Source organism: Penicillium maclennaniae, assembly GCF_028827695.1.
Source record: "Penicillium maclennaniae strain IBT 15551 chromosome Unknown utg000007l:1.0-4884863.0:1.0-4888362.0, whole genome shotgun sequence".
In the NCBI taxonomy this organism is placed as follows: domain Eukaryota; kingdom Fungi; phylum Ascomycota; class Eurotiomycetes; order Eurotiales; family Aspergillaceae; genus Penicillium; species Penicillium maclennaniae.
This window is the reverse complement of record NW_026623219.1, coordinates 4,813,748-4,827,556: the sequence shown is the minus strand read 5'-3', so window position 1 is coordinate 4,827,556 and position 13,809 is coordinate 4,813,748. Positions and strand designations below refer to the sequence as shown.

At 40.8% G+C, this 13,809-nt stretch overlaps 1 protein-coding gene across 1 annotated transcript; it reads left to right on the top strand.

The window, feature by feature from the left end:
* Positions 1-8,258: 8,258 nt before the first annotated feature.
* Positions 8,259-8,488, top strand: N7477_008987 (uncharacterized protein; the record flags this gene model as incomplete). The annotated part of the gene is made up of 2 exons (XM_056970649.1): positions 8,259-8,312; positions 8,366-8,488. The coding sequence occupies 2 exons, from the start codon at positions 8,259-8,261 to the stop codon at positions 8,486-8,488; spliced, it is 177 nt and encodes a 58-aa protein (XP_056820681.1).
* Positions 8,489-13,809: the final 5,321 nt, after the last annotated feature.

The window sequence follows — 13,809 nt, the reverse complement described above, 5'->3', positions numbered from 1 at the left end:
GTGATCCGAGGGAGTTATAGCCATCTTAATTTATTAAAGAGACGAAGCAGTATACGAACACGACAAAGTCAATTAGGGATAAACATTAAATAGAGACAGATTAAGAAGTGTGGTTATCAAGAAAGGCTATAGAGATTGGCTCAGAAAAGTTTATGGAGAGTAGTTATAGAGAGTAGTTATAGAGAGTGGTTATAGAGAGTGGTTATGGAGAGTGGTTATAGAGAGTGGTTATAGAGAGTGGTTATAGAGAGTGGTTATAGAGAGTGGTTATAGAGAGTGGTTATGGAGAGTGGTTATGGAGAGTGGTTATGGAGAGTGGTTATAGAGAGTGGTTATAGAGAGTGGTTATGGAGAGTGGTTATAGAGAGTGGTTATGGAGAGTGGTTATAGAAAGTGGGTATGGAGAGTGGTTAAGAAAAGTGGTTAAGTTAAATCCCTACAAAGTAGGCCCCCCTCTAAAAATGACCGTATTAACCATAGCTAATAGCATACGTCGGAAGTCGGAGTCATTCGGACCCACCGTGGGTCTTCAGTCGTAAAAGTCTGGTCCGTGTTAACAAAGGAGGGAGTGTCGCAATTTTACCTAATTTTACTTAAAGCTAGGGGAATAATTATCACATACTTAATATCGACCACGCGGCCCTCTACGACCTTTATTTAAGAGCCCCTATCATCTAAACGTCACTTTCTAATACAGTTCTTAAGTATGTACACTAGACAAACTTAAGACCTTAATTAACTACGTTACTAGTCCGTAATGTAACGGCCACTTCCAAACTGTCCAGAGTGTATTGTAACGTCGGATAATATAAAACGGAACGCTCAAATTTCTCGATCCTATTTTGTCTCCACCGGAGACTCGCAGTGATTAGCCAAGCAGCGCTAGCGACATTCGATAAATTGCCTATCCACTAACTATTTCTCTTTCTCTTTAATCCCTCGCCCGCCTACTCGTCTCTCCTTACTATATCTTCGCCACAGCGTTACACAGAGTCTGGACTCTAGGCCTTCTACTCTTTTAAAGTCGAGATAGAACGCTTTAGTGTTTCGTGCGAAAATAGATTTCAGTCAGACAAGTGAGAAACTCTATAGCCCGCGCAATAAGTCGCCTGAAAGTCCTTCGGTAGACCAGAGTCGCATACGCTACTTCGAAACGGTTAAGGAGCATTTACTTTCCACACTTAAATTGTTGCGATCGCATCAAATTATGCTACAAGACGGCGTTAACCTTGCTTCGCTATTTGGGGTCCCTCTTACCAGCGATCTTAAGGCCGAGGGACTTAGTTATCTGTTCAGTAAACCAATACCGCGATTATTGGAAGCCGAGCAAGCAGAAAATATCTCTATCCAATAGAGTGATATTATTTATTCTTTCGATTACGAACCAAAGCTCCAAGAAAATAGAAAATACCGTATTCGCATTAATAAAGGCCAGGCGCTGGTTAAGTTATCAAAAATCGATTATAAGTTTATCGAAACGGGTATTCCCTAGCAGATTATTGACCCTAAATCATACCCGAGCGACGTGGTCTCAGAAATCGAGACTGCAAAGTCGGTGATAGCTAAGATAGCGCCCTGGAAAGGCATAGCCGTGCAGTGTTCGTACTTTCCAAACCCATTCCTGATTTAATCGATTGATTATACTGATTAGACTAAATATAGTAACAGAAACAATTAGCAATGTGCTTAAAGGGCTATCCGAGAAGATGGAAGCGTTACAGCAAGGGAAAGTGCCGGATCTTCAGTGCGATAAGACTAGTAGTGGGCCTAAGACAAATTATAGCCCAACTAAAAAAAGCGTGACTCCTCAAATAGCCACCAGGGGCAAAAAGCGAAAGGGTGAGTCGAAGCAATAAGTATTGCTAAAGATTTACTGACTTTTCTGACGAAAGGCTATAGCGAATAGTAGAGTCCCGAAGAGACCAGCAATCTGCCCGAATGGTTTGTGCGATATCGATACTTATCGGAAAAAGCAATTAAGGAACAGTACTTTTAATTTTTTGGTTAAGTTCGGAGTTATTCCGCCTTAGTGACTAAACTGTATCAATAAGGGTACGGCCACTTAACTAATAAGAAAAAGAAGTATTCTCCTAGAAAAAATACTGCTTCCGAGGAGCCGACTTCACTTATTTCACCTCCTACCACCGAGACCGTAATTAATTATATTAACTATCACAAGCATTAGATCTTATCTCTAATTAGCTATATACGCAAAAATAAATTACGGAGCCTAAGAGTGAATCTGAGAAATGAAAGTTTATTATCGCGGGACTATTAACGAAACAGGTCGGTGCCGCACACTTTAGAAAATAGTTCCGTATCGACTTTAGCTAGCATTTCCAAAGACCCTAATACTATAATATAACTAATTAGCTATAATAATAAGTTAGCTACCGAAAACGCCGCGGAATAGATAATAGGAATAATCGTTCGAAATAAAGATTCTTTAAATACTTCTCCTTAACCTAATACCCTATTATCACACAATAAAAGAACTAAGCGTAACTCGGGCGCTATAGGCCTTAAAGAGCCTTAAGTGTTATTCTTAGGTAAGGAGCCCTTAGAAGCCTCGCAGTTATTTTAAATATAAGTCGTTACTTATTAGGTACTAGGCTAAGATACTATATCGTTATTTATATATATTCTAGGTATCTATAGGACCCCCACACCTAGTGTAAGTGCTAATCATTTATTTTTAAAATAATAGAATTATTAAGAGATTATATTAATCTAGATATTAGTTTATTGCCACTATTAAAGGGAGACTAATTAGCGAAAAATATGCCTAGCTACTTATTATTAGTATAAATTACTAAAGATCACAGGAGAGCTAGTGAGTCTCTCCCTAATTAAAGCTAAAATTCACTCCCTAAAAACCTTACGCTTCTTAGGCTCTATTTCGGGTTCTCAAAAGGAGATATATTCTTTCTTAACTCTAAATAAAGGCATAACTTCGAAAAATCCGCTAGAAAATAAGGACCTCTTCTCAGAGAGTAATAAATCGCAAGAGATAATAAGTACAAATTGTATAGATAGAGACCCCGCTAGCGCCTAAACTCTTACTTCTGAGATCGCCCCTTAATCTCTAGCTACGTATATTATTATAAACTTATTGAATAGATCTTAAGAACCGGGCTATATATTAGATAACCTCCCTACCGACGCCAATAAAGAGATTCTTTCTGCTAGCTTATTTTAGGAAATCATAACGCGGAGTCCTCGCCCCACTGGAGACAATTAGGTATATATAAGTCCGACTCTTTTTCCGGCATATAGCGTATCTAATTAACCTCGTAGAGTAAGTCGTAGGCGGTGCCAAATTTACCTTATAAAGAAATTATGGCCGAAAGTACGATATCTATTAGGCGAAAGCATAAGGAAATCTAGGTCACTTCCCAAAATAAACGGATTCAAAGGCCTAATATTCTTGCCGTATAGCTAACACATACTTTATTTATTCAAAATCCGTCCAACTTTAACACGGGCAGCGTGAAGTACGCCCCAGATGCCAGATATTCTCCCTCCCCACGTATTTTATAGATAGGCCCTGAGGCTAAAATCCAGTTAACGTCAAAACCGAAGCGTGCCTACAGACACAGGTACAAGTCTGGTTATATTATATGCCGTCGTAAAAGAATAAAATGCGATCAGCATCAACCAACATATACGCGACTTTCCATTGACAAAGTCTCTTTAGCCATTACGTCTCGCTAACAGAATACCCCAGGCGATAATTGTGGGAAGAGTGAACTTCTATGCGAGGGCTATGAAGCACCGGTGCCTCCACAGATACGCAAAGCTTTGAACTCTCGTGAAGCCGTTTCACCTTATGCAGAGCAAACTGTCCAAGACCAGATTCCTCTACCCAGACGTGGCCAGCCAGGTGGACTGGATATAGCAGGACCTTATTCTGATTAACCCACTATCCGGCAGGTCATCCATAGAGATAACTCAAAAACCATTAACGAGTTAGGGAGCTTAAACGAAACTCAAAGTCCTTATGTTGGTCTTTCGCCGAAGTACACCGCAGGCGCTTACAATCAGCTTCACTCGCTAATCCACGTACCTTCTCCAAATCCTCGCTCTCTATCCGAAAAGCAAATAATTACGTTAATTCAACAACTCTTTAGGGAAACAGGCAGACAGAGAAACTCAAATTATTTTTCAGATTCGAACGGAGGATAGGCGAGTGTAAACAGCAGATAGTTGTTTTGTTGTCTGCAACCGCCAAGCTTTCAGGGGCACGGCCTATGGAAAAAGTATACCTCCAGCCGGCAGGGTCAAGATACCACCAACTTAAGGTATATATCCCTATGGAAATTATTTTATTATGTCTTTTATTCTCCTTTTTCGTGGCAGCGTTTAGATTTGGAAATCAATGCTTAGGTCCGCTATAGTCAATTAAACGCGTATATCACCAGAATCTATCGAATGCTAAGTCTCACCAATTCCTTATCTCTGGGATCAATTCATAATCCGCTCGGCTTCCGTGTTGTAAACAACCAATCTTTGCAACTAGATATTAGTCTTTTGATACCTGACGTGCGAAATGGATCAAGCTTACAATTAACGATTTGAATTAAAGAGGAGGGTGTTTAAGAGGAGGGTGTTTAATAGGAGGGTGTTTAAGAGGAGGGTGTTTAAGAGGAGGGCGTTTAAGAGGAGGGTGTTTAAGAGGAGGGTGTTTAAGAGGAGGGTGTTTAAGAGGAGGGTGTTTAAGAGGAGGGTGTTTAAGAGGAGGGTGTTTAAGAGGAGGGTGTTTAAGAGGAGGGTGTTTAAGAGGAGGGTGTTTAAGAGGAGGGTGTTTAAGAGGAGGGTGTTTAAGAGGAGGGTGTTTTAAGACGGAACACTTCGCGCGGTACTCCTTCAGCGAGTGTCGACTTATTTGAGAAAGCAGCTCTAAAAGGGTAGTAAATTTCATCTATAGCTAAATATTGGCCGGAGACCGATAGTTACGTCCACTTTAGCAGGTTAAAGCCCTAGTTCCCAGGTATCGGGGCATACTGTATCGTCTCGGCGACTCTTTATTGCCGATAACGGAAATCTGGGACACGCCGGCTAGCTATTAAGAAGTGACATGCCTATATTCAACAATTTAAGTATATATTTGCCTTAATTTAATCCAATTGATAGTGATAACCCTTAATAAATCTTAACCCTAAGTCAAATTTCTCAACGCTAAACTGAAATAGTTTGAATTACTGATTTTCCAATTACGCTTGGCTCAGTATCGTAAATTCCGTATAGGTTCTAGTTTTCAGTCAAACGGTAAAAGCGAGGTTCAAAGGATAGATCAAAGTCACTTACCAAAAAAGCCAGCTACGAACATTTAGAGGGAGACTAATAGGCCTATCGCTCCGTGGTCTTCGACATAGATCATCCGGCCACAATTCACTACTCATGATTTTATAGGGCGAAGCAAACAGACTTCCTATTTCTCCGTTATTAACAGTTCCACATACGCTTAGAGATAAGGTTTCGTCGCAGTGTCAAGATAAGTTAGGTTGCCAGTACAAGGTTCACTTTGAGAGCAAATTTCACTACCGACGGAGTGTAGCTATAGACCAATGCCCGTATTCTTCGCTTTCGAAAGCCCAACAGAAGTGGAAGTACCATATCGCTCTGATAAATCTACAGCGATGATATTCGACCTTTCAGAAACCACCGAATATGATAAAGATTTAGCAGAGCGAGTGCCTTATGGAGCCAAAGTAATAGTAGAGGTCACGGGAAGTGTTTTCCATATGGTTTCAGTGATAGCGGCTAGAGTCTCCCTACAGTAATAGTATAGGGCAGCCAAGCTACAACAGGCAAAAACAAAACTAGAAGTTATAAGTAACCCTAAGCAATACCCCATTTTGGCCGGCTCCTCTTTGGGGGCGCCGATATCAATTTCGAGGTGAGAAAGGTATCTTCTATAGAAAAGTATTTAGCGTATTATATAGGCAGCTCTCTGTAGCACAATCGAGCAAGTGTCTTACAGCTCTTCAGTATGTGAGGCTAGCAGCAATATATACGCATCAAATTTCTATAGAAGTTTTTTGAATCTTATCAGGGATCGAAATATTACGGATTCGGGTTTTCATCCCTTCACTTTCTGTCTTAACGTTTAAATCAAGATTTTCGAACTAGCATTATAATAAGATCCCTAAAAGCAAGATACATTGCAATTGAGAAAGACACGCGCGTTCAAGATCATTAGAAAGAAGAGAAGACTAGGAAGGCGCCTATTTGCGGCGGGAATATGAAACAATATTTATAGAAAGGGTGTGTGGAGACTATTTCGTAAAGGAATATTAAAAAAAAAAGGAAAAAGCGAACTATCGTATTTCAGCGTTATAGTGTGTTTTCACCGTTCCTCATAACCTCACTAGCGGTTAGCTCATCCGTATTTAGTTTGACCTAGTGACAATCCACGTAAGTGGGGACCCGCAACTTAGTACTCAAATCGGAGTTTTCGGAATGGACCTACGTTCCGTATAGGCTTATGCCTCGGACCTTTTTTTCTGGCCAATAGAACCTTATAAGTCTTCTGGGTCATATATTTATTAAACGTATAAGCACACTGATAGGCCGCTTCACAAATTCTCTATATAAAGTTTATCCAACTAGACGAGGCATTCCCTTACATTTTCTAAGTCTTACTTCCGCTATCGGCAAATTCTCCAAAATCCAATTCGCGGCGGGAGTAACAAAGCAGCCACCCAGCCTCAAGATCACTACGAATATTAACAGAAAAATTGAAATGGCTCACCATACGTCAGGTATCCGAAAACCCTCAAAGATACGGTTTTCTCATCCGCAAGAATAGTCTGCGGAAGAAGAAAAGAGGATTTCAGAGCTCAGGAGTAAAGGCTAGGGGTGGATAGCCATTAGTAGAGAGCTTCCAGGGAGGTCTCCTATTACCTGCCAGGTTCAGTTCCAAAATACTCTGGACCCAAAACTTAGGTAGAACGAAGAGGACATAACCAGGTTCGCTCATTTATACAACCAGTAAGTGCTAAGAAAAAGCCTCTCCAACTACTTTTCTAAACTATAGAGAGATCCAAAATAGAAATGTGGTCATAAGTCGCTCTATAGGTAGGTATACCTTAGCGTGCAGCCGAAGCTATATATTAGCAGCTAGGGGGCCATTCTTTTTCTATTTTCAGATATAAGGACATACGTCTGTTATTTAAGTTACAGGAATTAGGCAAACACTCATTACGATTTCTGTCTACAGCATCGAATTCTGGATCAAGCACTATCATTTCTCCTAGTTTTTAACTATTCAAGAAAGCTAGCCACTCTCTGTGTTCACATCTACAGAATGTCCAATACTATTACAACACGAGCTCAACGTAGCTCGCCAGAGTATCCTATAAGTTATAAATCAGTCTCTGCTAGGTCGAGATAAATTTAATATACAATCGTTATATTATATGTACTGAGCAGGAATTAATCCCGGATAGCGGACCTACCTAGCGGCCTCACGATCTCCTCTCACAAACACTAAAGAAACCACTACCGGTTTTCGGGAGAGGGTATCTAATCTAAATGAATAGGGGCTTACTCCTTAATAATCATAAAAGAAATCGAAATAGCGATAGATACGCTACCACGGCCCGGGTCACCACCTAGGAGGTACGAGAACTTATCTATATACTCAAATATTATCCGCTATCAGACCGCACTAATCATATCCACAAATTACGAGCTATAAGAGGAGAAAGACAAACGTAAAAAGAATTTTCTTCAATTTTGGGACAAGAAGCTCGACGAGAAGGCCCAGGCCTTATGATCACAGCTTAAAATACTCCCGCTAACACCCCCGGCCAGATCGTGGCTAGCGGTAGCGGCCAGCAGCGACCACCTTCCTAGCCGCTCCACTATTCGCCCCGCAAATACGGTACCAGAAACCCACGCTTACAGCCAAGGAATCCACCGCAGTTTTCACAATAAATATTCACCGTTTAAGTTTATCTAACAGAATATATACACTATTAACCAGTCTGCTTACCTTACTTTATCTACTATACTTACTCACATTCAATCTTTATAAATACTTAGGCAACTTATCTGATGTTTCGTATTTCAAAGCTCGCCCGGAACCCATATCCTACCTCTTATTACAGTTACCGCGAGCCATGTAGTATTCACTTCTTCTCCTAACCGTGATAGGGCTCACACCACTGTTAATTAACACCCTGGCATATATTATAACGGTTCCTATAACTACGACCACAGCTATAACCGCGGCCATCGCGTCTTCGGCAGTTATGTCCTCGAATTCAATTAAAACGACCGATAGGCTAGTGTTCTGTCACTTTATAGTGAGTACCTCGTATCGGAAAACCCGAAACACCTCTCTGACCTATATAACCAGATTGGCATCACGAGCAACCGCCAGAATTCTGCCGACTACGACGATAACATGAAACACGCCAAAGGCTTAGGGATTAATGCCTTTGCCTTAAACTTTAGAACTAATTTCTACACCGATACCTAGCTCCGCTTCGCCTATAATTCCGCCGCTCGGAACGGAATAAAGGCATTTCTCTCTTTTAATTTTAACTAGTGGCATACCGGCCAGGCAGGCGCTATCGGGGCAAAGATTAAGGAGTACGCCGACCACTTAGCTCAACTTAGGGTCGATAGCAAGGTCTTCGTATCTTCCTTTGTAAGTGAGGTCGTTAATGTTGCTACTGTGAATTCTGCGGCGGGACAGGATCTTTTCTTCGCGCCTAACTTCTAACCTAACTAGGGCAACTTCAGTAGTATTTAGGGTGCACTGAATTGGATAGCTTGGCCTAATAATAGTAATAATAAGGCTCCGTCAGAGGAGCACTATATCAGTGTGGCTGACGGTGATAAAGCTTATATCGCTGCCTTGAACGGGAAGCCCTATATTGCTTGTAAGTCCTTTATGATCGATCCTTGGTGTTCTTTCTACTGATAGTGTAACTGTCTCGGCTTGGTTCTTAACTCATTTTGGAGGAGAGGTTACCTACAGTAAAAATATGGTATTCCCCTCCGGTCTTCTTTGGTATAATCGCTAGCGAGAGATTTTAGAACTTGGTCCTCGCTTCGTAGAGATCATCACTTGGAATAACTACGGAGAATCATATTATATTAGACCCCTTTCATCCCCTTATACTGACGACGGTGCTTCTAAGTGGGTAATAGATATATAGTGTAGTGGGAGAATTGGTGACATAATGAGCCTATGTGTGGCCTCAGGCATGATTTAATGTCTGCAGTGCATAGTACATCTCCAGACACACTTGGAGGGAGAGAAGTCATCTACCCAATTCATTCAGGATTCACCCAATTTCTTCTATCCATGATGCAGCATTAAGATTATCCCGCACGGCCGCAACAGGGCATCAGTACGGCCTCATCCAGCATCCTCTACACCAGATAGGCAGTGTGTGTGTGTGTTGTCCAGTCTGCATCGCCAGACAGCCATCGAGCCGTTCCCATTTCATATTGGCGTCCCCGGGAAGGCTCTTTTGTCAAGGCACATCACTATACGAAGAAACACACACCTAAAGGGTGGGGATCGCGTTTGACCCTGAAGGCTATAAGACTGTCTGAGACCTCAAGCGGGAGACCACATTCACTAGTGATTGCGACGGCATACAGTCGGTGCGGACAAACGAGTGACTAGCCGAGATACAGTGTTCTCCTAAATACACCTAGTTCCTACGAGGAATACTATCGGACTGATATGCGGGAGATGCGGCGGTGCTTCAGATACTACTGAAGATGTAGCCTATCTAATTAAATGCGGTGGCCGAGCAGGGGTACCTAGGTATCCGATGGCTATAGCACTCTACCACACAGATAATATTGATACAAACAATTCTATATTATAAATTATAAGAAGAGGAAGCGGCCTCGACAAGAAAAAAGGAAGAAGAAGAAGAATTATTAAAGAGATACGATCAAAAGCAAAGCGCATAGAGTTAGCATTTCTTTTTGGCCGAAAAGCTATCTCTTTTCTATAAGTAAGTAATAGCGTACGGTACGCAAGGTGTGATAGCTCCTAAGCTGTCGGACCCTAAGGGTATTCTAACCTTTATAGATTACTGTGAACCTACACTAGAAAGATCCGAATCGACCCTAAGTGGTAATAATTATACGGATAATACGGATTATAAGCACCAGCCACTATCGTCCTTAGCCGAACCGCCTAGTAGGGTGTAGGCTATGCCTTATCCTTATATAGTTTAAGTGCCTTATTTCTCTGTATTGCTAGCTCTAGGATCCCTAAGAGCACTATACTTTGATAAGACCGATATCTCTGAGTTCCTGGAGAAGCTATAGGATATATATTTCAGATATAGTGTTAAAAGTGATAAAGATATTATAGGTATATTACCTCAGTACTATGCGAAGGTTACTAAGTCTTAGGTGAAGAGATAAGACTCCTGGCTAAGAAAGGACTAGGATATCTTTAAGGAAGCTTTCTTAGAGCACTTCTATAATAACGATAGTGAGTAGCAAAGGTACACAAAGATATACCTTTAATCCCTTATATAGGTTAAGCGGATAATATAGGATAATATCCGCTCGTATCTTAATAAGTTCGATAATATCTCTGGCTGTGTCTACTTAAAAGGCGAGGTTAGCGATATAGATAGGGTAAGTCTCCTTATCTAAGGACTTCCGTAGTAGCTTAAGGAGAAGGTTATTAGAAGGCATTCTTATAAGTAGTTACCGAGAGAGACACTAATCACTTATTCGGAGGCATATATAGTAATTAGGTTATATATTAGAGAGAAAACCGATATTCAGAGAATTCTTTTGACTGTCGAATCTTCTCCGAGTAACCCTAAGCGTAACCAATAACTTTATCCCCTATAGCAGTCGCCTACTACTATTACGAAGCCTTAGGAAAATCGGTAATTAATTGTTAGTTAGGTCTAGCGTTAGGATAAATAGGATAGGAAGCTTAGAGAAAATATAATCACAGATAGAGGCACTTACTCTTAAGCTATAGGCTAGCTAAGATATAAGGAATAATATTCGGTACGAGCCTAATAGAAGAAACCCTTCGAATAGCCTTAGCGCTAATCCTTTAGCAAAATACTAGATATACGGAGGTGCCTACTTCTCTCGACCAGATTAATATCTATCTATCCGCGATATATAAGGCCGTAGTATTATATACTATAATACTGCGAATCAGATAGTTTTAGGTACTATTAAATAACTAGGCCCGAGACTACGCGTGATCCTAGGATAATTAAACTAAGAAGCCTTCTAAGCGCAGTATAATAACTAGAAGAAGCAAGAGTCGTACAGAGTATCCGTGTAGCTAAGCAGTAATATCGCTTATGCTACTCTTCCTGCTCCTACTTATCTTACGAACCTAAATATACCTATCTACTCTGTTACTGCCACGCTTCTTAGTATCGCGCCTATATAGGAGAAGCTCGAGGAAAGCGAGGATAAGGAAGCAATTATCCTATTCGGTGCCGTTAACGCTATTAAAGGCCGTCCTATAAAGCGCCGCAGAGACTAAGATATTATTAGAATAAGGAACTCCCAGACTAGCAGATTCTAACCGTATATTACTAATACCAATAATAATAATATAATATAAGACAGATAGCCTAAAGAGACTTAAACTATACGGCCTTAGTAGGAAGCTACTCCGCTATATAGCTAGGTTCCGAGAAGAGTCCGCGGCCCTATTAACCCAGATATTGCGCAGCGAAGATCTTAGCTTTCGGATATTATGATATAAAAGATATAGGAAACCGAGATCACCCTTACGATCGGTGAGCTCGCCGGGTCTGCTCCGAAGATACGCGCTAAAATAGGCAAAGGTGTTAGCATAGACATTATTAACTAACGTATTAATAAGGTACTCTCGTAAGTATATACTCAGTCGAACTTCGCAGACGTCTCTCTCTCGAAGGAAGTGGAAGATAAGATTAACTAAATTATAAGAGATATTACTAAGTATTATTAGGAGATAGGTAGTCCTATCAATATAAAAGATCTGGCCGCGAAAGTAAGCTACTAGAATACCTAGATAGCAGATACCTCGCCCGTGTCTTCTCCTGTGAATACTCTAGAGACCTCCTATTTATAATAGTTTCCGTCGGCGGATAAGTGGTTAAGGCGTATATTAATACTAGATTGTTAGTTAATATTATTCGCAGAGATATCGCCCAATCTATATAGGCGCAGATACGGCTAAAGCCGAGGCTAAAGCTCGTTCCTATCGATAGCGGTGAGTTCGCAGTTAGTGCTTATATTAAGAATCTGCCAATTAATATCGGTGATATCGTAACTGAGTCGTATACTATAGTCGGGGATAGTTATACGAACAATCTCCTACTTAGTAGGATATAGGCGAAAGACGTATTACTGTAAACCTCTGAGAAAGGTGATAGGAGGGTTATCTACACGATATCGAGCTAGGACAGAAGGAAGCGCGTTAGCTTTGAAGCGTATTATCCACGGAATAGGGGATCCTTCTATAAAGACTAACTCTAGCCTAAAGAATATAAGACTTTTAGTTTAAAAGCCTAAGTAAGTATTTAGCAGCTACCTTAATACCTACCTCTGTCCTAGCGGCCGAGTCCACCGAGACTGTTTACTTAATAGCACTATCGAATACTATAAATACGATAATCACTAAAGAAGAAATAATAAAAATATATAGAAAGCAAGAAAATACAAAAATATAGCGATAAGAGAAGAAAAATTATACGGGGGAGATAAATTACGGGGTAGATAGTTTTTCGGCTAAAAAGATCTCTCCTTATCTTAGTGCCTTACAGATCTAGTATCTAATAGAACCTTATTACTGCTAGAAGACTATAGCTAATATTACCTATTTCGACGAAGTTAAGTACTGTATATCCTTTTCGGACTTTATTATATTAGAGCTAGGATTCCCTAAGACGAGACTATCTAATACCCTTCGATTAAGGAACTATATCGCCTACCGTGCGTAAGTTAATACCCTTTATAAGAGGAAGGCAAATAAGATACACTTAGTTAATTTATCTGATTCCAATAGGTCGATCCCCGCCGGCAACCCTGACTAGCAAAAGATATACCTCGAAAAGTACCACACGAAGTACCGCGCCACTAATACTTCCTCCGAATTTAATAACTTACTACGACCTTATATAGTAACTATTACGAGAGGGGCTAGGCTCACGCCTAAGAGAGAGGAAACACTACTTATTGTTGGGATATAAGGGTAAAGCTACCACGAAGCAGATCGTGGCCCCTTAAGTCCGTGGGATCAACCTTAGTCTGACTAGGTCAGTCGGTGCCAGACAAAGGTAGAAGGTCAAAGGTCGTAGGATAGACTATAAGCAGATATAGCCTAAACGAAGGCAGAACCACAGTCCTGAGGATCAAAGGAAGAAGGTAGAGATGACTTTGGAAAGTGGAAAATGACTTGATTCTATCTGCTAGAAAAGGAAGGACGTATTTATAGGCTAGGATAGCCTAGAAATGACGTCTAGAATGACATACAAATGACGTATAAACACTAGGCAGCAACATAATGAAGGTGGCAAAGAAGGGAACCGAAGAGAAGCGAAAAGAATGATATCAAGGATCGACGGTCTAAGCCACCCTGAAGGCATCCCCGTAGGATCAGGCTATGCATGCCTAAAGGTAGACCATTTTACCCCTAAAGGAAAATGGTCCCGCCTATCGTTCGGGGGAGGGCCGCGGACCAGAATCAGAAGTGGTCAAAACATCATTTTGATAGAAGAGAAATCTGGTCACGTGATCAATGCAATCTGGTCTTATATGTTGAATATAAGGATAGATCTTTCTATGTAGCATTGG